The 25,081-nt window shown below is 42.5% G+C and overlaps 1 protein-coding gene across 8 annotated transcripts in view; it reads left to right on the top strand.

The window, feature by feature from the left end:
- POC1A (POC1 centriolar protein A) overlaps positions 1–23,282 on the top strand; it is a 55,044-nt gene extending 31,762 nt beyond the window's left edge. For 6 of the 8 annotated variants that reach the window (XM_066195519.1, XM_066195513.1, XM_066195520.1 and 3 more), the window contains 2 exons: positions 10,633–10,773; positions 23,002–23,282. In XM_066195519.1, the coding sequence (XP_066051616.1) occupies positions 10,633–10,773; positions 23,002–23,100 (240 nt within the window). In that variant the 3' untranslated portion in view covers positions 23,101–23,282. The remainder of the gene's footprint in view (positions 1–10,632; positions 10,774–23,001) is intronic. The other 2 variants (XM_066195521.1, XM_066195514.1) reach the window with 1 other exon arrangement.
- The last annotated feature ends 1,799 nt before the right edge of the window (positions 23,283–25,081 follow it).

The following is a 25,081-nucleotide window of genomic DNA, read 5'->3' as shown; positions in this document are numbered from 1 at the left end:
GCCAAACATCCCATAGATGCTGCTGGGACCAGATGTTTGTGTGCCACTGGCAGGCAAATCTGTGTCGTGTGCTGGCGGCTGACAGCAGTTTGCTCTAGTGATGCTCTGAGCCTGTAGGAAACAGGGCACTTGGTATTCTGAGGTGTAATGTGTTGGTTTGGACCAGGTGCTGTGCATTTGCAGAGGGAAAAGTGAATCCATGCTCCGTCAGGCAGCAGAAGCATACTTTGGTTTGGAGTCCTCAATTACATCAAGGGAGTTTTCTTGAACTTCCACCCAAATGCAAGCTATGGTTTGGGCATGCAGCATGGGAGCTGCAAAATATAGCTACTACTGTATCCTTGGATTAAGGCAGTTGAAATTTGTAAAGTTAGGAGGGGAAGAATAAATAATGTCCTCTGAGAGCTTCTTTTGAACACCCTAGGTTAAGATTAAATTTAGAATTGATCTGAAATGTTCTTTGCTGTTAAAAAGAAACTGATATATCTGAAAATAGCTTCATTCGCTATTTGAAGTATAACCTGAGGATAAACATCTTGGCTCCATAGGAACTTATACACTCATGCCAGTCTTCTTTTTTCAGTGAATGTCATGTCATGTATCTTTTAGAAATACATGATGCTGGGCTCTTTAACAGTACCACCAATCCTACAACTCACTGCAAGACTTTAATTTCACTGTATTTTAATTTCTTTCTTGTTTTCAGCTAAATGCTTGCTTTTTTAATAGTGAATTGCTTATTTTGGTGGGTTTTGGGTAGGTGAGATAGTTATTTTCTGTCAAATTCAAACTTGAAGCTGCCACCTGCAGATCTTGGTTTCATGCCAGGGTCACCTTTTCCTTCAATGAAAAGTGAACCTACTCCTTCTTTCTCTACTACTGTGTTAGCGTGCCAGGATTCTGCCTATTGAATAATCCTGACATTTTGCAGACGTTTCAGGATGTAATTACATTTAAAATAGGCATATGGGTTATTATTTCATTTTGGTACCCCTAAAATACATGAACACTATTCTTGACACATCTTGAATCTGTTTTTGCCCTTAAGTCCATGACTTGCTGCGTAGCTGTATAGTTCTTTTGTAAAGCATTGTGAAGGCACAGATATTAATGAAAACAGTGGCTGTGTAAAACCACTCAGTACAGTATCTGGTTTCTCACAGGGAGAGGCTGACTAACATGCAAGAAATAGTAACTGAATACAGACATCAAAACTAGTTTTGTCATCAAGTTGAATAGGAAGAAAAAAACAATCCTAAATAAGCTGTGGGATAAGAGTCATGAAATATTGTCAAGGTTGATGACAAGGAGCACCTTGAAAACAAACTTACTCCAAACCAATTTTCACTTCCCTTGACAGAGGGAGACTGGAGCCTTAAGAAGATTCTGGTTTCTCAGGCAGTTGGTTTAAGTTCAGTATGAATCGGGGTATTGGATGTGTTTGTAGCAATGGACACAAACTCCAAAGTTGCTCTGCTCACCTGCTTGTGTTTTCTGTAAATATAGGAGGCTTGGGAGATGCAGCTTGCTTTGAAAGTAGAACTGATCTGTGCAAGGACTAATGCAAATGAAAGAGAAGGACAGCATGGAATTGCAGAATTGCAGTCGTGGCTGGTGTGAAAGCATAGATGTGAAAGCGTGATAAACCACTAGAGCTGTCAGAAGTGAATCCTAAGTATGTTAGCATAGATGTGAGACTGTAAATGTTAGATCAGAAGTAGTACCTCTGCAATAAATACTTGCTCTTAAATTAGAGGTTAACAATTGTTGCTTTAAAGTGTTGCATAATCACCTTGAAACCCAAAGCTCAAGGCAAACACTCCTGGTGTGTGCAGTGGGAAGCTGATGAGAAGAAAGGAAGTCTTGCAGTCATGTGCCTCGCTCCTTTGGGTGTGCTTGCTTTGATCTAGAATCTAAAGGATAAATTAATGCTTTATGCTGCAATATTGAGTGGTGAGCACCTAAAGGAAAGTCAGAATAAGAGGAACGGATTTCACAGGTGATTTTAGAAATATAGGCTCTTGTGCTTGTCTGGGGTCAGTAACTGTAAGCATTTGGGTTTGTCTGGGTGAAGAGTTGTGTAGGATCAGATCAGAGGACGTGTTCACTGTTCTGATAAGTTATGAAAGCATTCAACATACGATTATTTTTTTCCAGAGAGGGCAGAGAATGTGTTTTATTTTGGGGGTTTGGTGGTGGACTTTTTTGGGTTTTTTTTTTTGCAAGTACAAGGAAAGCTTTGCATGTGTGGTTGCAGCTGACATGAGTGTGCAAGAACACTTTTTTCATTATTGGACAGATTTGCTACTGTTGTAACTAATTCCAGGAAGGCTGTGTATGGTCAAGTGTCACAGCAAATGCTGAATGGTTGATGTCATAGGGGCACTTAGAAAGTGCTTAGGTGTTAATCTAAGCTGGTTTATCTAAACACTGAGAATTGTGAATAAAAGCACTGTAGTATAAGCCAAGTGGGCAGTTTTTCTATGAAATAGTATGGAAAATAGAAAATATGCATTGATATAGAGGATGTTTTGCTTGGGTTTAAACATAAACCTTCTGGAGGCATGTTGTAAATCTGCAGAATGTTACTTTGCAAAGGAGGAGGCTTATGAGGAGACTTTAGCCTCAGCCTCTGTCTAACGAAAAAATACCTTAAAACTTGCTCATGCTGAGATACCTCAGACTCAGAAAGAGGTGATCCCTTGGTAGGGCAATTTGGGAGACATGGGCAGAAGTAAGAACTGTCCTCTGACATTCTCTTGCCAAAAAGTCTTTCTGCTCTTCTGAAATTCAGGAGCACAAATGTCTTAAATATCCTTAACTCTTATGAAGTTAAATGGCACTCAGTTGTGGAGATACCAAATTTCCAGGCATAGCTGACCTTCACAAAGGAAAGCTTGGTAAGAGCAGCACTTGAGCAAAAAGAATTTTGAAACAAGTAGCCTGTGGCACTTCAAATGTGTCTTTTAGCTAAGACAGACATTTAGGCTCTTTTGATGCTACTGAGTCTAGAGCTTTCTCCGGGCCTTGCACTGTGCTTATTTCTTCAGTGGTAAATTATCCAAAATTGTCCTGGTGGATAGGATTGGAGACAAATTCCAGAAAATGTGATCTGATCAAAGTTTTCTGAAGTCCATAACTGAATGTCCAGAGCTGACTTCACTTCTCTCCTTTGCTGGTTGGGTTTGTTTGGTGCCCTTGGGTGCCTCCAGTGCTCAGCCCATGGTCTCATGCTGACTGCAGCAGTTCATCCTGTCAGCTTGTCCTTTTGTAAACAAATTCCTTCTGAATTACTCATAGGCCAGATGTGCCTCTTTTTTTGACCTTTTGGCTTCCCAATTGGTAACTACATCTAATTTTGGCAATTGTTAATACTTATGAATCCTGTTGTAGCTTTTTTTTTTTTTTTTTACTTGCTGTGAAATTCCTTCCTGGGAATCAGTTTCATTGCATGGAGCTGCACTGCCTCTTCTTTTATTAAAGGAAACCCACTTATCTAAGCCTGTTTGGAGACGTGACCTTGTAATTGTGTTGTGAGGGAACAGAGAAAAAGAGACTGAGAGCAACCCTAAAGAGAAAGACTTGAGGATGTTGGTTGACAAGAAGCTTGACTTGACCCAGCAATGTGTGCTTGCAGCCCAGAAAGCCAATCATGTCTTGGGCAGCAGGCTAAGAGAGCTAATCCTGCCCCTCTGCTGTGCTCAGGTGAGGCCTCACCTGAAGTGCTGCCTTCAGCTCTGGGGCCCCAATGTGAAAAAAATGTGTACCTGTTGGGGTGGGCCCAGAGGAGCGAGATCAGAGGGCTGGAGCACCTCAGCTGTGTAGACAGGCTGGGAGAGTTGGGGTTGTTTAGCCTGGAGAAGACTCCAGGGACACCTTAGAGCCCCTTCTGGTAGCTGAGGGGACTACATGAAGAGCTGGAGAGGGTCTTTGGACAAGGGCATGGAGTGACAGGACGAGTGTCTTGGTGAAGAGTGTAGGAGAGAGGAAAAGACAGCACACTCAGCTTGGCTTTCCAAGGGGCCTGAATGACTGCAGCAACCTGCAACAGCTTTTCCTGGTAGTGGATGGAGCAGCTTTGCTGCTACAACTGTTTTCCCTTGTGCTCTGGTTTGACAAGATTTCTTCCAGAAATAAGAGGATCAGCTTTTAATTTCTGTCATCTTACAGTGAATAGATTTGTTCTTAGACCTGGAACAATAAGGCAAGTCCTGACAAGTCATTATTGGTCAGAATAAAAATTGCCTTTTAAGTTCAGCATCTCAGGCTAATTAATGTAAATTCTCCCACTTAGGTTGCTGCTGTATGTGGCTTGTTTTAATGCTTGAGTCATAATTCAAAGAAATGACATGGAGGCAAGATTTTTAAGTTGTTTTCAAGCTGCTGTTCTGTGCCGGCTTGGAGATGGATGAAGTTAGCTTAAGCTTTTAAAGTTTCGAACATCTCAAACTTTTCTGCTAAAATTCATACTTCAGAAAAGAGTAAGAACAAGTGCATGTGTTGTAGTGTGTCTGTGTCTGCATTTGCATATACATGGCATGCATTTTTATACACGTATATAAGTAACAAAGTAGGTATGCACATGATTTGTGTGTTACAGTGTGTATATACCTAATTCAGTGGGAAAAGACTAATTATTCTTATGAGGGTATGAACTGGAAGCTGTTGTTCCCACTTCAGGAGGTCACTGTGTGTCTTGCCTTGGAGGCTGATGCTTTTGGTGTAAAAGGACATGTAGCTGGAAAACCCAAGGCTGAGAATAAACACTTTTTTTCCTATGTTTGGCTGCCTTTTCTTGGGAGTTTTTCTTCAAAACTCAGGACCAGAAATAAGTCGTTCGGTTCTTAGTGAAATTTCTTAAAAATGTTTTTCTTACATTTTTGTTCCTGTCGTGGCTTGTTTCCACATTAAAGTGTTCCTTTTAACTTTTTGTTGTTGCTGTTCCCCAGGAGCATTGTTAGACAGTTGAGCATCACCTGTGCAAAAAAGTTTAATTATTCCATATTGAATTCTGGAAGACCTCTTCCTATTTCCTAAGGAAACTCTAGGACTGATGGGAGGAGAAAATTGGTTAAGGGAGATAAAATACCTAAGCAAATCAGGAAACACAGATATAAAATGTTGAAGTCCACCCTTAGCTTTTCTTTCTCAAGGAATACAGACTTGCCTTTTTTTTTTTTTTTTTTTTAAACAATTGGTAGTCATTAAGTTTTATCTATCACTGGGCTTTCAATGTCTGGCATTACTATTTCTCATTTCACCCTTCACATGAATACCGTTTGTGCTTTTGGAAACACTGTATGTGCTAAACTCCCATTTGTCTTCAATGCTGCCTTGAAGCTGATGGCACTACTGTCTGTCCTGATTTAAAAGTGACACTTACAGACTATAGGGGTAAGTAAACTGGACCAATAGACAGTGAACCTCAGAGCAAGGTCACTGAGACGTGGGAAGGGAACAGCTTTTCCGCTGAGGACCTGCTCTTGGCTGGAGATTGCCAAACAGGGTCACTTGCAGAGACAGGATGCTGGTATTTCTGCAAGCAAATCCAAATTTCAGTCCAAGTGCAGCCTTCTCTGTTTTGTACATTTTTGAGTACCTTAGCTGGCCACTAGCTCTTCCCCTGTGTCTGTCCTTCCGGGCATTTCGGTCAGCAGAGCTGTATGCTCTGATGCTGTTTCATTTAAAATACACGAGCCTGTTTCATCCACCTCCTTCTGCCAGTGCTTCACTTAGGCTTTGGCACAAGAGTGCCTTGGGATTTAAATGGGTTTGAGATGTCCCTATTAACTCTTATTTCTTCCTGAGTTTATCAGGAGCTTAATATTTATTGGCCTGTGGTGAAACATGGCTGTTACAGAAGAGGTGCCAAATCTTAGTGTTTTTTTAGTAACACCAATAGGGAGGAGGGTTTTGTGTAAATAATTGCATCAAACCCAGCGTACTGCTTGTCTGAAGCAAAAATAAAAGGTCAGCAAAGCCTTCTCACCACCCTTCTCTTTTCTCTCCCTCCTAAATTCCCTGCATTATTGCAACTTGAATTCTGACGTTAGAGTTGAGCATGGATGAATGGTGATATAAATTGTTTCACAAAGCTAATTTAACTTGTGTCCTAAATAGAGTTGTTAGCCTATGCTGGTCTGGACACTAGATGTGGAGTAATGCAAATTTTGAAGAATGTGATTGCTCCAGAAATTTCAGTGCTGCCTTGAAGAGGGGATGCTTTTCCAGGGCAGAGAAATGTGCCTGTGCTCAGTCAATGATACTTTGTGTGCAGCAGGGAAAACCGAGGTTACTTCTCATCTTTTCATGAGCCCTCCTATCTAGCATGATGTAGTCCATCTGACCTTCCTGTGGAGCTTACCTTGAAGCTGATGTGTTTCCACTGGATGTCACTGTTGCTCTTCGGGAACACTTTTTAAGTATTTTACCTGTGGTGAAAATGACTCCTCAAAATAGACTTTTAAAGGTATTTCTCTTCAGATTAGTAGAATTGGGGTCCAGATCAAATGCATATACCACCTTTAAGGGTTTTCTGCTGCTCTGTTTTTAGGGGAATTTTTTCAGCTAAGATAATGAATTTGATTGCACTATGGAATTTTAATGCGTTGAAGGTCTGTGTTGAATTGAACACATTGGATGTATGTGTTGTTTAAGGGGTGTGCTGCGTTTCTTGATACTTGAAGATTAATTCTTGGCAACATCATACTGTCTTAAAAAAACCCCACCAAAACACAAAACCCTCGAGAGAGTAAATACACTGTGTTAATTAATTGAAAGGGACTTGAAGGTAGAGCTGAACCTACCCCCTTCACATCACTCAGTTCTTCCCATCCAGTGGAGAGAAGTGAGGGAAAAGGAAAAGAAATATTTCCTCTGGACTGAATTATAAGAATCCTACATTTTATTAGTAGGTGTAAAACTGAGGTAGGTGGTTATTGTATCAAAATGTCTTCTAAGGATCACCATTTAAGAAGCAAAATGGCATTTTTTCAGTTGTCTTGTGCAGTTTGCTACCAATGCACGTGTGTTTTTAGTTCATACCTGCCCCCAACCCCTGATCAGCACTGTAATTGCTGGCCAGGATGCTGTTTAGCCAGCACAATTTTCATGAGGCTCAGTAAGAGACCTCTGGAATGAAGGCTGGTTAATTTTCCCCTTCCCCCAAGTAGTTGCCTTGTGCTGTCTTTAAGTGGTTGCTATAAATAAATCACTTCTGTTTTCCCTTTGTCACTGAGAGCTGTATTGTATTCTGAAACTGCTCATCTCTTCTTCCTTTAATGTTCAGCTGCTCCTTGCTCTACTCCCAGTGTTTAATACGCAGATGTTGTAATATTTAATGGCAAAGACATTTGTTTGGTTGTGCTGAATAAATTGCACGCTTGAACTCTGACTGAAATGAATTAAACCTCTGCAGCAGTGCCATTGTTTCTGGTGCCTGTCCCCAGGATTCAGCTGGCACTTTACCCACAGGTGAGTCAGAGGAGAGCACAGGTGTCTCTGCCTGTAATCATGATGGTCATTGGTACTGAGACTGACACAATTTTGTATTTTTGCAATGTTTTTCTATATCTGTTAGAGTTTAAGTTCCTGGCAGCTGGCTCAGATAATATAAATTGTCATTAGAAGGGTTCCTGGAGTCTCTCTAAGGCTGTAGGTTTCTAAGGGTTTTCTTGTTCATTCTTGGGAACAGCAGGTGATTTAGTCTGCTTTTACAAAATTTGTTTCAGTCTGGAGGCAATTTGGTTCTTCCTCAGCTGGGTGCACACTTCCTAGAACCGAATAGTCAAAGACCTTGGTCAGTTGGAAGCCTCCTTTTTGGAAGTCACAGTTGTGACCCACTGTCACAGTGTTTATTTGCTGGCTGGCTGTGCCCCTGGTTTAGACAGCGGCACTAACTCAGAACCTCATTGCTGAAAGCTGTAGCTATAGGATATCTTGATGATGGGCAGTAAGGAGCCTTTGAAGCAGCTGTGGTGTTTGAAATGGGACAGCATGCCATATTGTCATGTTTCTGTTTTTAAATGTAGATGTACTTCTGTTCTTGGGGCTGTTGCCTTCAGGAACCCCCATGGCCTTACTGGAGGTGGCTTTTTGTGGGGGTGGTACATAGCCTGTGAGGCCTGTGAGCAGTAGAATGTGGCATCTGACAGCTCTGGCTTCAGCTTGACATGATGAGGGACCATCTGACCCCTAAAGCATCAGTGTGGGAACATATCTGCAGTATTGGCTTTGCCAGACTCTTAAACTTTGTGAACTGTAGCAAAGAGAATATAGACTCAGAGTTCAACCCCGAAGCTTTTTATGAAAAGCTGTCTGACATATGCTATAAAGATAGATGGAGAAAATCTGTTGTACAGTCATTTTTCTGCTCTGTGAGTCAGCTTGTTCTAATGGGTTTTGAAGAGGATAGCTCATCATCATTTGGGGTTTTTAAGTGCAGGTTGTATGCAGTGTTAGCTCACTAAAATTTCTGCTGTGCCATGATTGACTGGCCTGAAGTTACATCATCAGCATAAGCCAGTCACCCTTAAAATAGAAAGAAAATGTTTTTTGGTGCTAGTTACCCATTGAAAAGCAGTGGTTTGTGGTTTTTGTTTGTTTTCACTTTTAAATTTAGGCAGCAAATAGCAGATTTTGAAGGCTGGATCGATCTCATGTCTGCAAGAACATATTTTAGTTGATTAAATTAATGCATGGTGAGCAATGTGTGGCTCTTGGGCTTCCTGCAGCACAGGAGTAGCTGGAGTGTGGCTCCCATGCTGAAGCAGTGCTGTGTGACTTGGAGTGTGGGCTGTGTTGGGCAGGGGCCTGTAGATAATCCAAATTATTCAAGCAGGTGGGAGGAAGGAAATTAGAGGCTGGTGTGGCTGGTACCACCTGATATCCAGCTGCATCCTGGGCCTGTGGTAGAGCACAGTGATCCCTGTGGAGCAGCTGTCATTTAAACCTTCCCCTTCTTTCCTGCTCCTTATGCAAAACTGGCCATGTGAGGCTTGGCTGAAGGAGGATGGTTTGGTGTGCAGGGTCTGGAAGAATGGTCAGCTCCTACTAGCAGCTGGTGGCCAGCAGCAAGGCGTTCTCCTGTCCAAGCTGCTACTGCTGCAGCCTCTTTCTTCTTTTTCTCTTGATCACCTGCTCCAGTCTCCTCCACCTTCGCTAGGTACTCACATTTCTGCTCCTTGTAGTACTTACTGCATATTTTGCCTATGTGCTGAGCTGGATCTCAGCTGTTGGAGCCTTTCTGTGGCCTCAATCAGTGGCTCCCGGCAGCACAAGGTGTTTTATATATATTTTTAAAATATATAAATTTTTTGTATGTTTATATATATATCTTTGTGATGTACTGAACACTTTGGTGGCTAAAGTTATGTGAGCTGCTCTTGTTGCAGTTTATTTGCACATCTGCACACATCTGGCATCAGATGCAGAGAGGAGCAGGTAAACCAGTACTGTTCTGGTGAGAAATGCATTCCTGCTGCTGCATAGGAGAGAAGAGACAGGCAAATCTTCATTTCTACTTAGAAAAAGTACACGTGGAAGAACTTTTGAAAACTGTTACTCAGTGTGTCAGAATTCCTTGCTGCTTTGTTGTTTTGTAAACTTTGTGTGAGTAATAAGGGCATGGGATGGAGCTGCACCAGGCGTTGGGCCATGGAGAAGTGTGTTTTGAGAGCTGTGATTTTGGCTTTCCACTCAAATTTTGTCCATTAGTTTAAACTGAGACACTGAAGTCTGCAGTTGCTTAACCAGTTGGCTGCTTCCTTTAGCTAAACTTCTCTGAACTGCTTCTACTGGCAGTAATGCAGATAAACAATGCAAATAGTGTTTGTTCTAAAAGAAAGGTACCATTTTGAAAGAAAAGGAAAGAAGAATAGGTTCTTTAGTAGAGATCTATTTGTGTTTTTCAAACTTAATTTATTCTGAATGAAATATTCAAGATTGCATAACTAAAACAGTTAAAACTTCAAAGTAAACTTGTTCTTAATCTTGTTGAGGAGGAAAACCAGTTCAAGATATAAACAAAATTAAAATTACTAAATCAAAACAGTTCCAATGCATATTGAGACATCTTGCTTCTGCTGAACTTAACTATGGTACAAATATTTTTGCCTTCTTTCAACTACCAAACATGGAGAGAGGCTTTAACTTTACTGTTGGAGTGAAATAATCAGACTCCAATGGGGTAGCTTACTTAATTCCTGTCATTGGGATGTAGTGCTTCCCTAAGCAGCTCCAGTAACTCTCCACTTACCTGTAGTCTATGCCTGTGTGCCACAAGAGCACACCAAAGTTCTTTGCACATAGAAAACTTGAACCTTGCAGGATTGCTTCAAGATTTTTATCTAAGGTTTACCTTTCCTGGTGATGGTATAAAAACAAACAAAAGCACACGCAAAAACCTCCCAGAAAACAACAAAACCACCCTCCACCTGGAGCAGGCAGACAGGTCAGCAGAAGCTTTTCCTTTTCCAGCTGTGGCAAGAACAATTCCTTTCCTCCTTTGCCTGTTTTTAATAGCATAGACTGTCCCAGCATAAACTGTCCTTTACTGTTTACCCTCCATGGAACAGAAATCCCTCTGCAGTTGTTTGCATCTCAATAGCAGATTATGTCTGTTTATTTTTCTAGCAGTCAGAAATGGATTGTGGCATTCATCATAAGAAAACAAAACCTCAAGATTCTGGTAGGACCCAAGAGCAGCAGGATGAGGAGAACAGTCTTGCAAATACCCTGGAGCATATTTTGGGACAGCTGGATGTTCTGACTCAGGTATGGTTTGCTTTGTAATTTGTTATTGACAAAGGTACCTGTGACTGGAGGAATTGAGAATGTTTTGCAATAGTTTCATAGAATAATAATATGGCTAGTTCAAACCCTCTGCTTTTTAGTAGTATTTTGATAAGTCTTTCATCATCTGCTTCTCTGCTTCTCTCTCAGTTCTCTCACACTGACTTCCACCCTTAGGCCCTGCTCTTCCCCAGTTTCTTTATGGTGCAGCTTAGTAGATGCTGCTGGAGCCAGCTCTGATAGATTGTTCTGTTAGCCAGGGTTTATCTGAGGTGATGCCTTAAAGGAGTGGTTGGCAGAACAATTCTGTTTCGGTGAATTATCTCTGTCTCTCTTCCCTCCTTCATACTCACAGCCTATAGGTGAACTCTGTTCAGATCCTGCTCCTTTCCCCCACCCAGCATTCACCTACACAGTCCAATTTCTGCAGAATCCTCCTCTCATCAACAAGTCTGGGCCCTTCTGTGCCTCGTTGCTGGAACATGCTTTTCACCCACAGCTGCAAACAACTAATCCCTTGCTAAAACATTAACAAACAGTTCTTTCTTGGAGTCACTAAGCAATGCTTGAACAGAACCAGCCATGAATGGTGATCATCATAGAATGTGTTTACTTAATAAGAATTTGGGGATAGAAGTGTTTTGATTAACTAAATAACTGCTCCTGGCTCATTGTGGAGAAATACTGTTTCTGGTTGTTTGGACCTGAATTTCATTGTGCTTTTTTTAAGGTATGTGAGAAGCAGGGAGAAAGCATGGAATGGTAAACATTGGAGGTCTCTTGTAGCTGAGGTCACGGTGGTAGGATAGAAAAATCTGTTGGGAGGGGTTTTCTGTGAGTTTAAATATTGTTTCTGAGGAAGAACAAGTAGGTCTTAAACACTTGGTGTTGAACATACCGATTAGTAGTCTGAGTTAGCTCTCTGCTCTTGAGAGAGTTAACTTGTCAAAGTACTTGTCAAAGAGTGTAAGATGATGGGTTGGAGGGCCCATCAGGAGATTGAAGGCTGATTTAAGGATTGAAAAACATGCTACAACTACAGGCAGTCTAAAATAGTGTAGGATGAAACCCAAAAGGTATTTAAGTTCACTTGGCAGAAATGCAAAAAAGCACTTTTGCTGTGATCTTTAAAACACTGCACATTGGAGGAGGGGAAGGCAAATTTTGTGTGACACTGGGCCCTCATACTTGTGAGTAAAAAGCAACCCAGTGTATACACAAAATATTTTAATACTGTTTTTACATCTCCCTAGTAAGCTTGGAATGTGATTGTTATCTTTCATTACATAAATCACATCCACGTTTCTGATGATGGATGTGTACTAGCTCCTTTTCAACTTCATAGGTGTTTAGAGGAGGCAAATATTGCAGTAAACAGTACGTGTGGGATTTAACCTAAATATAAGCAATGCAAATATCTCTGTCGGAGATATTGTGTAACCGTAGAAAATTCTAAATGTTGTTTTAAACCTAGCAGAAAGAGAAATTGAGATCAGTGGGGGAGGAATAAATTAGTATGTTATAGGATAAAATTGGAAATAGCCCTGAAATAGTAAAAAACCAAAAAGCTGCCTTGAATAACTGTGTTCTTCAACCTTTTACCTTTTTTGTACCATTTTTACCATCTTTGAAGTACTTTTTCTCTCATTGGTTCTGCTCTGTGGGTGTTGTATTAACACCATTTTAATGCGTTTGTACAGGTAGATGTCCCTGACATGCTGCTTTCATGCCAAGGTTTTGATATTTAGCAGCAACACATACTGACACCAAACAAACTTAGCAAATGAGCCTGGAAGAATTCCTCATTCCTGGACTAAGGCAGGAGGCACCTCAGAGAAAAGGGATGTGGGCACATAGCGAGGCAGTTGTGGAGAGCATTGACTTGTATGTCTGAACTTCAACTTTTCCAACTTTGGCTGGTAGGAGAAGGGAATGCAGCTCTGGAATGCAGCTCCAGCAGAGCCACTGTTACCCCTTTTTCATGCAATTGGGTGTGCTCTGGTAGGAGGTGTGGTGTGCAGAGATCCAAGCGAACTGGAAGCAGTGCTTGGTGGTGTGGGGCTGGTTGTCTTTCCAAGGCATTTCTGCCAAAGCACAAATGGATGCTGCTCCCTGCAGGCAGGAGATTCAAACCAATGTGTGTGTGTCAGCTTTGGGCCTGCTGACTTCTCTTTGTGAAAGGAGGACACCACTGCTTCTTCAAAACAACAGAAAGCTTTCATAAGTAACACTTAACAGGTGTCACTATTTTCTCTTCTTGAGGAAGGGCTGAAGATGGTCCTAGTGCTCTGTTAAAATCATAATTCCTGAGTATTGTGTGTTTAAAGAAAACTCTTAAGGGCATAAGCAGGGCCATCCAGTTGAAGGGAAAGAACATGTGACATTTCCAGAAACCCTCTATTGATTTAGCCATCCATGGGCTTTTCAGGAATTTAAGCTCCATGGGAGCTTGGATTAATTTCTGATGTGGTGTCTTGAGTTCCTGTATTAATTGTTCTTATAGTAGCTGCAACACTGTGTAACCATCGTGTAAAGTACCAGTGGGGGAAGGTTAAAGTTGTGATAAACTACTTTGGGAAATGATGCAGATCTAAGCCAATTTGTTTTCCTAATATTTTTTCTGTAGCTGTCATTTCAAGGTTTAAACCTGGTATCATGTAGAAGTGGGAAGGAGAGAAAATACTTCCAATTTCTGCTGAAAGAGGTGATAGTAAGACATCAGCTGTGGGCTGTCATCTCTTGCCAGCACACAGCTTTGTTCAGAGCTGCACACTTGAAGCTACATCACCAATTATTAGTATACCTTCCCTCTGCTGGCAGTAGATTTCCAGGTGAAATTAGATGTCATGTGCTTGGATTCAGTGAGATTGTTTTTATTCATTTCAGAGGTCGGTTCCAGCCAGTCACCAATTGCTGAGGCTGTGGAGGTTTTGTGCCTCACACAGGAGGATACAGTGGAGCAGACTTGCTCCTTCAGCTGGGCACTTCAGTCCTTATCAGAGAGAGATGGATCAAAAGAATCCAGTGGCTGGATATCATAACTAGCAGTAATGAGTGAGAGTGAATAGAAATTTGCTAAGCTTCATTCTTATGTTATGATTCAGTTCTTTAAAGTTTTGGCAACTTTCTTTCAACTGGTCTTTGATTCAATGAAACCTTTTTTCCTTCTTCCTCCCCAAAGCTGTCAGGATATATTTTGTTTTACTTGTAAGAAAGGGGTCTAATGTGACCTGACAGGGTCTTCATATTTTTTCCTAAAAGCAGTTTGTGTTTGGCCTTACATGGCTCTTTTTCAGAAGAGTAGCATATGCTTGGTAATTCTGCTGCCTTGAAGAGTGAAGCTGAGACCTGGACATAAGCCAGTTGTTCCCAGTAGTTTTGGATTACTTAGATACCCTGGTTCCCCTCTGTAGGAAAGCAGGCAATTCACATCTGGCAAAGGAATGAGGAAGATGGGAGTAATAAATATATGATACTGATGCTTTGCTCCTCCTTTCCTGCAGCTTATTATCTTGTCAATGTCTCAGTGTTTAAAAATCCTCTGCTGGCATTTCAGAGATGTGAAAAGGATGAAAATGCAAACTGTTTATCAATTTATTTATTTTTACTGAAGACTGGATCTCAGTATCTCAGTGCCTATATGAAGAGTTGGGCTGAATATTAAAGTTTAAGGGGAAAACAAGATCATTTTCTCTCTTGGATAACCTGGCACAGAAGGGTGTGTTTTGGGTGAAGCAAAAATGTAGCAGATATCAAACATTTGCTTGGTTCAGGTGCATTTCCTGCATTTACAGCTGAGCTACCCTTCTGAAAAGATCATCTGTGAGTAACTGTCTTGGCTGCAGTGGAAAACTTGTATTTGCAGTGATCATCTTCTAACAGTTTAATGTACTCTTGTCCTCACTCCAAACACCTCCAGCTGCTGTGTTCACTCTGTTCATCTGTGGGCAGCAGGCACTGAGGCAAAAGCTGCTGGTTTTATGTGGGAAGGAAGATTTCTTCTCCAAACGAAGAGTTCAGAACCAGGTTAGCATAAAAATTCATAAATAGCTGCGATAATCCACCCACAGGAAATGGCTTTGTATGCTTCCCCAAACTAATCTTGCATTGAAGCTGGGAGAAAACAACACAGTGAAATGGAGAAGACTTGATAAATCTGTAAAATAATCCAAAGCCTGAATTGAAGGACAATCTAGCTCACGTGAGATTAAAGGATTATTTCACTCCAGACAAGATTGCAGGCGGAGAAAGAATTTTTCTAAATTATTTTTTTAGCATAAAAAAAGACTTGGACGCAAGTGAGTTGCTTTTTAATTAAAGCTGTAAGTGTTTGTGTGTCCAGTGCTTAGAAATGAAAGCAAGTAAAATCAAATTTTTGTTCCTTTTTTGAGATGCGGTCTCAAGCCTGTGTTGGTGAGGGATGAATGTGGCCTCTCTTTTGAGAAGCACTGAATGTAAATTAGGCAACTGGTTTAGTAAAATATATGCCTTTATGACTTCAAGTAGTTAAAAGTCAAGAAGAAATATTTGGCAGCGGTTGGGGGATCATGTCCCAAGTGCTTCTACCTTTGCTGTGCACAAATATCTTGTTGCTCTTAAGACTTGAACACCAATGGACCCAATATACAGGAGAAAAACTGCAAATAATTTTTATTCCAAGAGAAATAGTTGGAAATCTGAAACACTTATAAAAAAGTTCTCATCTGAAGATCTGTGGAGTGTCAGATGAGCTTGGTTTTTTAATCTGAATTTAAAGGACACAGAGGCTATTTCTTGTGAGTCAGACCCATCTCTTAGATTCAGTCGCTTTGATCTCTCACTCAAAACAAATTAAATGCCCTGGTTGTTGCCAGTCCTCTGTGTCATTGAGCAGAGCTACTTTTTTTTTTTTTTTCCCCCTGGAATTTACTTCCAAAATATGCCTGTTATAAAACCTTGATGCAAATACATTTTTCTCCTTTCTAAGATTGCTTAAATTAAATGCACTCTGAGGGATATTGCTGTGTTAGCAGGACACTGAAGGCTGGCTTTTCAGAAGTGCTGATCCTCTCCCCGGATGTTCAAAGGACCTTCACCTTCCATTTTCCTTCAATGGGAAGGAATACTAAACACCTCCCACAATTTGTTTTCACAAGCAGACTTGGAATATTAATATGAATTGTTACTCAGCTATTGGATACCAGCAGCTGAGTTCATTTAGGTGAGTGATTTGCATCCTCTCAGAGGCAGGTGATGGCTATGGGAAGGCTTTGAAGTCTTTGTGGTTGGGGAAGAGCTCTGGTCATTTGGGGTTCTACCATCTGTATTGTGCAGTTACTGTCAATGGTGCATGTAGGGACATTTTGTTGTAGCTCATCCTGACTGACTGTGTTCTTGGTGAAACTGGGAGTCTCTTGACTCCTTTAGCTGTGCTGGCCCAGCCCCAGAGGTCTGGGAGCTCTGCACCAAGGAAGCTGCACAGAAGCCATCAGCCATTCCTTTCTAGAAACGTGCAGGGTCTGATGAAAGTGCCTTCAGTTTAGCTTTGGCTGATCAACTGTGAGGACTAAAGCAACACCAACGTGTGATGAATCATTTCTAGTCAGAGGGCTGGAAGTGGAAAGACTCAGTTGCAAAGGGCTTGTGTGCCTTGTGTCTCCACCCTCTGTGGATGAAACTGGCAGAACCTGTGGCTCATCTTTGTAGCTAGGATTGATTTAATACAAAGGACAACCTTTTCTGTGTCCCAGGGTCCCTCTGGTCACTGTGATATTGGTACTGATCATGCTGCCTTGCTCTGGCAAATACTGGCTGGTACTGGAATTTTTGGGTATGCTTGTGTGGTTTTCCTACTGTGAAAGGCACAGTGAGCACTGCAGGTGATCACTTGTTGCTGTGCTGGGTACCACTGGAGATTTGTGCGTTACAACAAAGTTGCTCCTATAATTTAGTGAAAAGGTTGGTAAACTGTAACTCTGGTAATTCTGCAGGAAGTGAGGTGTGCTGGGAGGTGGAAGGAGAGATGGCAGCTGAGAATGATAGAATGGTTTGGTTGGAAGGGACCTTAAAGTTCATCTAGTTCCAACTCTGTTGCCAGGTCAGGTTGCTCACAGTTCCATCCATCTTGGCCTTAAACACTGCCAGGGATGGGACAGCCTGGGCCAGGGCCTCACCACCCTCATTTTAATAATAAGGGGATGGTGGCTGAGCTGTGTGACAGCTGCAGCTGGTCTGAGGCTGCACAGATACATTTGGCCATAACCAAAGCCAAGTCGACTAGCCTAGCTCGTTAAAGAGTAGAAGTGAACAAGTCTGTGGGTGACGGGTGACCAATGATAGGTTAGATTCGAACTCAGACAGGGACCCCAGGCAATCCCATTCAATCCTGAATGCCAGGAGCTGGGCAGTGCTGAGATCCCGACCAGTCAGGTGTTCAGGTGTGGGAATTCTGAGCCCCCTGTGAAAGAAGGCAACCAGCAATAACTCTGGGCTGCTGTCGCATGACCTGTGGTGTGTTCAGTCGTGTGCCTGTCTCCAAATCTGTGACCCCAGCATAACAGAGCAGTACTGGTTTTGAGTTTTCTAACTAATCATTTCCTTCTAGTGCGTTGGGCTGCTAAACAGAAAACATTCTTTACTTTTCAAGTGTCCTCAGTAGCGGATGTCCGAATGGTGGATGAGGAGAGCTGGGGGGACTATAAACTCTTATGCCCTGCACTAGAGAACAGACAAGGGGGTTGTTTAGCAACACAACTTGAGCAGATCTCTAGCAGGGATCCTGATGAGGCCAGGCTAGTGCTGGCATTTGTCCTTCTGCAGGCATTGTCATGTATTCCTAATCCATGTGACCCTGCAGTGAACCTTGGATGGATGTGCAAAACCTGTGTTGAGGGGCCTGTGGAACTCCTTGACCCAGGGCTGTACAGCAGCACTGACCAAGATGTTCTTGTCCAGGCACATTGGAACTAACTGTGTTGTAGAAACAATAATAAAAGGTTGTGGAATTTGAAGCATGTTACAAAGTAAACCCAGGAAAATTCATGGTGTTGAATTAGAGGATGGGATGGTCCTGAGTCTTCACTCACTAACTCAGCCTGGTGTGAAATATTACATGCAAATAGGCTTTGTGAGAATTCACGTTAGAGTTTGCCTTCAAAGCCATTGAGACAGTGAGGAGCTACAGACCTGATTTAAAAATGTTTGGGGTAGCACATCCTGTTTTATTCTGAGCCCGTGAGGAGCTATCGTTTCTGTTAGAAATCACCCCACATTTTATTTTAAACCAAAACCCACTCTTGAGGTTAAGACTTTGACCACTGGAGTAAGGCTGGTCCTTGCAGGCATTTGTTTGCTCCGTAAAGTGTTAATTACTGTGAAAGCTTCATGCCTTGTTCTACTGTGAGATGAGACTTACCTCCTCACTTAGTCTGAACTGCCAGCTCTTGCTGAGAATGCTTCAGAGCGTGCAGAACGTGTGTAGCTGGCTTGGGTGCCATCTCAAAGCTGTTAAATTATAATTTGCACTCGAGGAGAGCAGCCAGGTTCTTTTTAAGTGTGCTTGGTAAGAGCAGGGATCTGCTCTGGGGGTCCAAGTGCAGCTGCTGAGGTGGAGGGGCACTGGCAGCATGTTGGGGCAAAACCCAGTATAGGAGGAGGAGAAGCTGTTCTTGCCAGACAGGTTCATGCTTGAACTCTTGCTGCATAAATTCTCCCATGAGCCTTTCAATCTTGCAGCTGCAGTTTGGAGTTGTAAACTGTGGTTAGTGGCAGGAGTTAAGGTTTTTTTCCTCCTGTAAAAGGTAGGTAGGGCTACCCCAGTGCAAACCCTTCCCATGTAGTTTGTATCACTCATTGCATTAGTTTAGAGAAAGGGCTCCCAAGCTTAATTTACCTGGGTGCCCCTTGGATGCTAAGGCGGCATTTTTATGATGCAGCTCGCTTGTACTTCTTGGCCGTGTTTGGGAATAAAGTGGGCTCTGAAATTGCTGATTTTAGGGAGAATCACAAGAAGTTATAGCAGGGCATTTTTGAGAACACACCTGCACTGGCCATGCTTGTTACAGGGGACAGAGCTCCTGCAATTCCAGACCAAAGGTGACAAGTCTCATTCTGTAAATCCATGGGCCATCTGTAGTCTTCAGTGGACCTCTGAAAAACCATCAATCCCTACATTCATCCTTGTACCCACACAGTGGAGTGGGGAAACTGTGAGTACAGGAAGTTACAAACTTCTGCATTTGTTGTGTGTTCATTGTGGTTGATTTTTTTTTATATAAATTGAAAAGAAAATGCTGTCTTCATAAATTAACATGTCAGTTAGGGAAGAAAAATCTGAAGTGGCAGAAGTAATATTTTTTTGTTTGAGCTGTTTGATATGTTAGTACTCTGCAAAATCTTTTAGCATATGCTTAGGTAAAACAGTGGAGCAAACTTTTCATGATCTTTTAAAGTAAAGCTAGAAAACTACATCTCTTCCTTTGAGATCAATGAAGAGAGGGATTTTCTGCTATGAACAAACAGGAATAGAAGTGCAATTGTCCTATTTTTCCTGCACAGAGCCGAGAACACATCTGTGGTGCAGTCACTGTGCAGGATCATACCCGTTGTAGGTTCAGCCAGGCTGTTGTTACTTGATCTGAGGAACTGCTGTGTCCATACTTTTTGTGGGGGTTCCGTGATTACTGGTGGTCAGTCAGGCAGTCTCTGTCCCCTGTGCTATTCCATGGCTAACTCAGAGCCACTGTGACTGCACACTGGAAAGCCTCTGTGCTGCACCTTTGGCCTTGCAGGCAGTGTCCCTTAGCAGGGTGAGCTGAGCATTAGTTATTCCACCCTCCTGTGCTTTGCCTGCCTTGCCCCCAGCTCCAGGTTAAGTCCTGCTTTAGCTCCTAGCAGCCATCTGGCTGGCTGGATCTCTCCTGGCTGGGACTCCACCACGCTCCAGAGGCTTGCTGGTGACCTCTGCTTCCTTGCTCTGGACTCTGCTGTTCAGGTTTCCTTCCATGCTGGTGGAACTGGTTTCTTTAGGTATTCAATTAGCAGCTGGTTCCCCTTATCTGTCCTCCTCAAAAGCCCCTCCAGGGCTGCTGCAGAAACTTCAACCCTAAGGCCAGTGGCTTTTAAATGGTCTCTGCTGCTTAATCAAACGTGTTTAAGAGGGACTGAGGTAAAGATACCGATGAAAGCATCTTGGAACAGCATCCCAAGTCACTGTTATTTGGGTTGTAAAAATAACATGGAAGAATATCATAAGAGGCTTGTCATCAGGTAAGTAAGCATGACTACTGGGTGCCTCAGTTTAGGTGTCCTGGGGAAGGATGGAAGTGAATATTTCCCAAAATTTTTAAGTAAATAGGAGGCAACTTTTTATTTCTCCATAGTTTCTCATTAATGTTTCCAAAGAGAAGAGCAGGTTTTTTCAGTGCTGAGTCTGTGAAGATAAATGAAGACAAATGTTGCAGGAAGTGTTGGTAGAAGTGATTCAAGTTTTCTGTGAAAGATTCCTGTATTCTGTTCTGGTGCCCATAGTAATGCTCAGTATATTACTGTAATGTCAGAAATACTCCTTAAAAATAAATAGCTTGGTCTTTTTTTCTTGTTTCTTGTTATCCTCCTGCCAATTTCAGCCAGGACTTCCATAAATTATCTGGCATTTACTCCCTGGTGTGTAGTGGAGACATGTACTGTATTCCTGACACACCAGGAAGCCCAGATCCTGCCACAGAGTGCAAACCTGGCTCTAGTGAATCCTCACTGGATCTGCCTAATAGTGTTCTCCTCCTTGGCTTAACTGCTGGTTTGTTATCTTTGAGATGCCATAGCAAAAGCACACAGGAGTTGAATAGGTGCAGTTTCATTTGCCTCTTGAGAATGGCTTGCTTTATAAATAGCAGCATGGAAATACTGTAAAACTTTCAGCTGCTAATAAAGGAGCTTTTCTGTGCACATCACCATATACCACTTACAGCAGCTGGGCAGTATTTGTGCTTTCCCTTACCTTCTTAGGATGTCAGATGCCCTGTCTATTTATGTTCATCAAATATTCAAGTCTAAATGGACTATATAGTCATTGATTCCTAGTTTGGACTTCCTGAATTTCTTTTCTGACTGCTACTTTTCCACTTTTAGTTTCCAAAAAATACTTACTGCAAGTTTCTGCTTATACTTACATGCAATTTCCATTCCAATAAACATTTTCCTTACAGCTTTCTCGCAAATTCAACACTTGGTGAAATCTGCTTTACGTGTGTCTCATGGTGCTGTGTGTAACAGCTCTTAACTCCTATTGGCAGGATCATGGTGGCAGTAAATCATGGAACAGAGGAACCACGAGTGATCTGGGCATTGCTTCTGGCAGGGCACTGTGACTGGGATGTTAATTCAGCTGATTATCTTTCTAAAGGAAATTTGATGCAATGTTTCATTCTCCCTCTTTTTATTGGAGTGTTGAGTTACTAGTTCACTTTTTAGATGGAAAAGCCAGGATCCCTACTGGTCTTCATTCTGTCTGTTTGCTTGAAGGATAAAACCTTTGCTGTAAATCCCTGGTAGACATTGAGCCTGCTGTGTTCTGCCCTTGGTAGCTTTGTTCCTGGTCTCCAGACAGTCACTAGGCCATGGCAAGGCTGGATGTGGAAAAGATTAAGTCCTCTCTCCCTTGAATAGATGGGAGGGCTCCTGCTGGCTCTGGGGCACCTGGGATGTTACCTGCCAGCTCCACAATGTTTCTTCTGGTTCTCTGTATACATCAGTTCCTGTGCCTCAAAGGGATGGAAATGGAGGAAAAAACTTAAATGCAGCTGGTGCTGTAGCCCATGGAATATTTGGGCAATGCAGGATTATTCTTTCAGGTGAAGTTTTCTACAGCTGCAGCAAAGCCCTTCTGCCTTGTCACAGATGAGAAATAAGAAATATATTAGAAATAAGCTTTGAACTATGTTTAGGGAGGAAAAAAAAGGTGCATTATGTTGCACTGGACAACCTCAAACCCTTCCTGGCTTCCTTGATGCAGTCTTGCAAGATGGTTTTGCCTTATGCCTGCTGTTGTTTTTCCTATGTCTGTTTTCTCTTCTCCACGATGACTTGTCTCATTCCCCAAATCATTTTACGGCAGACTTCTCTTAGTCTCCAGTGGCCTTAGCCAAGCTATTTCCTCTCTTTGTGCTTTCGTTTCCCCAGCTGTAAAATGGGGATAATGAGACCTGCTTGCTTTTGTCAGGCACTTAGAGATGTGCTTACGAAATGCGCTATTAAAAGGCTTTCTATGTATAACTGCTATACAAACAGCGGTTGTCCAAGTTTATTTGAATTGCTTTATTAAAGTCCAAGGTTCTAAGCATCCTTTGTTTTTAGCAGAGGATGTTATTTATGCAGTAAAAATGCCCAAAATGTGAAGCTATTGATCGTTGCTGATAAGTTTATGGATATTGAAGCATTAAATCATCACCACCCTTTATCAGCCATTCTGGCTTCTCTGGAAGCTGAAAGTGGTTGTGCATAGCTGGGGCCCTTGATTATCCTGGAGTGATCAATAAAAGGTTTTCAGCAGAAGCTTTTATTGCCACGTGGTTAAAATGTTCTTCCTGTGCATCCTGTACATGATGCCTTCAGCTTGAGGAGAAAGGGAACAATCCTTTGCAGGGTAACTGGATTACACAAAGAAATGTAGGCATTATGTTGAGCTAGATATTGCCACTTGGAATTTTTCTCCTCCATCTCTTGCTGTGTTGTCTTAGGCTGGGACGGTTTCCTTGCTTGTCATGGTGCTTGTCCAGCAAGTTTTGAGTGTTTTAATTACAGCAGATCCATGGTGTTCAGGGCAGGGAGGAGAAGGTTGGAAGCAAAGAGACAAAATCAGAGCCATAACTGAGCAAAATTGTTTAAAATCTGTGTGTCTCATTGGCAGAAGTGTGTCTGGTGGCTCTCCAGTGTCTGGTGCCTCATGAACCTGTCCAGGAAAGGAAATACAGAGCCCAGTGTGAAAGCACCAGTGCTGAAATGGGTACTTGATGTTGTCTGCAGGAGGACTTCGTGTCCACTGTCTTCTGTTGCTCCTCTCTGAAGTCACACGAGGCTCTGCCCTTCTGGAATGCTGACACTGGAGTTCCAGCCTAGAAATACCTCGAAATATTCCTGTGAATTTAGCATTCTGTTGGGCTCATTTTATTGGGAGGACAGCGTGCAGTGTGTCTTTGTCAGTAGCTCAACAGCAGCTTTCACTTTGTTTTGCAGACAGTTTCCATCCTGGAGCAGAGGCTGACACTCACTGAAGACAAGCTGAAGGAATGTCTTGAGAATCAGCAGAAAATCCTTCAGAACAAAACGAACTGATTTCCTGAAATCAGACAGGAGCTGGAGGCATTGGGAGGTTTGATGTTGTGTTCCTAACAGACTGTGTGTGACTTGCTTTAACAATTTTGAGCGCAATCTATTTTTCAATTGGAATGTATAGTTATTGTATCTGTAAATAGCTTTGTTACTTAACTAAAATAAAAGCAATATTTTATTTGTAAGCGTGGGTAACAATTGTGATCTCTTGTGCTTTCCAGAAGTACAGCAGCCTGCATGTGGACTGAGTACTAACCAGGAAGGTCACATCTCTCCTGTCTCTGGTCCTCCTAAGTTAAACTCCAAGTGTGTAAGCAATGTGGAGTCACCAGATGCTTGGCCCAGGCTGTGTTAGGCTTGTTGCTGAGGTTTGTGCTGGCTGGAGGTGAGAAGCAAAGTGCTCTCAGGATATTTGAAGCAGTGGTATTTCACCTCTGGTCTGGGACCATATTGAGCAGGTGAGGTCCTGTGCAACTGACACCTGGAAGGGTTTGTCTCAGCCGAGTCTCACACAGCAAATGTGACACAGCAGGTGAGACCCTGGATGATATCTGTGCAGAGGTGATTAAATCTGACACATTTAGCCTGCTCCATCTGCAATATAAGAAAAATGATTTAGGCTGGAACAGAGGCCCCAGCATGTCAGATGCAGTGTGATTTCCAAGGAGATTTTGCTTCATCTTTGCTTCTTAAATTAAAGGCAGGGCAAAGGGACAGGAAGGGAACTAAACAGTGGAATGTTTTCTCCATCATGAAACTCCCCTTTTCTCATACTGGACTGCCTTTAATTTTTGGTCATTTTTCAGATGTTTTCACAGTTGAGTAGCTCATCGCTGGCACCCTTCTCCCCTTATTGCACCTCCTGACTTTTTTGAGGCTTGAGCAGGTGTTCAGTATGTAGCTGCACAAGAATTTGGACTTCTGGGAGATCCTGTCTGCAACACCTCTTCTGCTAACATATACTGGCAGTCTCCTTTCTTGCAATAAACTCTGATCCACTGTCCTGGGGTGACTTTATGGTGCTTGTATCTCCAATTGTCAGTTCTGTTTATGCTGGATATTAAGTTCTGCACCTTTAAGACTGGTTCTGAGAGTGAGGGAGGGGAAAGAAGCATGCAGTTTATTTTCAGAAACTGCACTAACTCCTCCACATTCTGCTCCTGGACTGTGTTGTTTGCAGTGGACAGCAGGAGAGAACTCTCCTTTCCTTTTAGCTGGTTTTTTGGCTAGCTGAGGCAGAGAAGTTCCCAGGACTGTGGCTTTTCTTTTTCTTGGAGCTGTTTGAACGTGCTCTGGACTGAGGGCCCAGAAGAGCACTGGGAGCTCACACCTGTGGCCCACCAGGCCTGGGATGCTGCATTGCAGCACATAAGTGACTGAGTGAGCTGAGCAACCCCTCACAGCAAGGGTTTTCTGAATTTTGCCATCTCTACAGACAGCGAGAGGTTTTTTTGTTTAATATTATTCATTTCTTTATGCTTGTGAATACTTTGCTTGTTAAATAAATAGTTTTTTTCCACTTTTCTCCAAGGAAATATTTTCCTGAACCAGTTGGAGGAGGGGCTGCTTGAATCTGCTTTCTAGAGGTTTTTGGAGGTTTTCTCACATATTTGCCCTTAACCAGGACACCCACATTCCTGGAGAAATGAGCTGCAGGAACCTGAGCACCTCAGGGGTTACCCTCCTCACCACTGTCTGTCTGACCTCTGCAGACAGGGTGGCTGCTTCAGGCTCTGCCCTTGATGGTACCTCGTGCCAGCCCTGCATGGCTTCCAGGGCCTTCATCTCCATGTGTTGTGGCACCCTGGATAGGCTGCCATCCTTACTTCACATGGGGTTTAGCTGGTTTTAAGGCCAGGCCGTGTGGTTTTGGCTTTGGGATGGTTTTTGGTGTTGCACCTGTTTCTGTTGCAGGCTGTGTTGCCTGGAACAGCACCTTGGTAGTGTTAATGCTCCTCATCCCACATGGGATGAGCTGGTTGTG

This window comes from Chamaea fasciata, unplaced genomic scaffold (genome assembly GCF_029207755.1).
Source record: "Chamaea fasciata isolate MVZ Bird 193981 ecotype frontalis unplaced genomic scaffold, bChaFas1.0.hap1 SCAF_13, whole genome shotgun sequence".
NCBI classification, from domain to species: Eukaryota; Metazoa; Chordata; class Aves; order Passeriformes; family Sylviidae; genus Chamaea; species Chamaea fasciata.
Note: the sequence above shows the minus strand (reverse complement) of the source record. Positions and strands in the feature narration are given on the sequence as shown.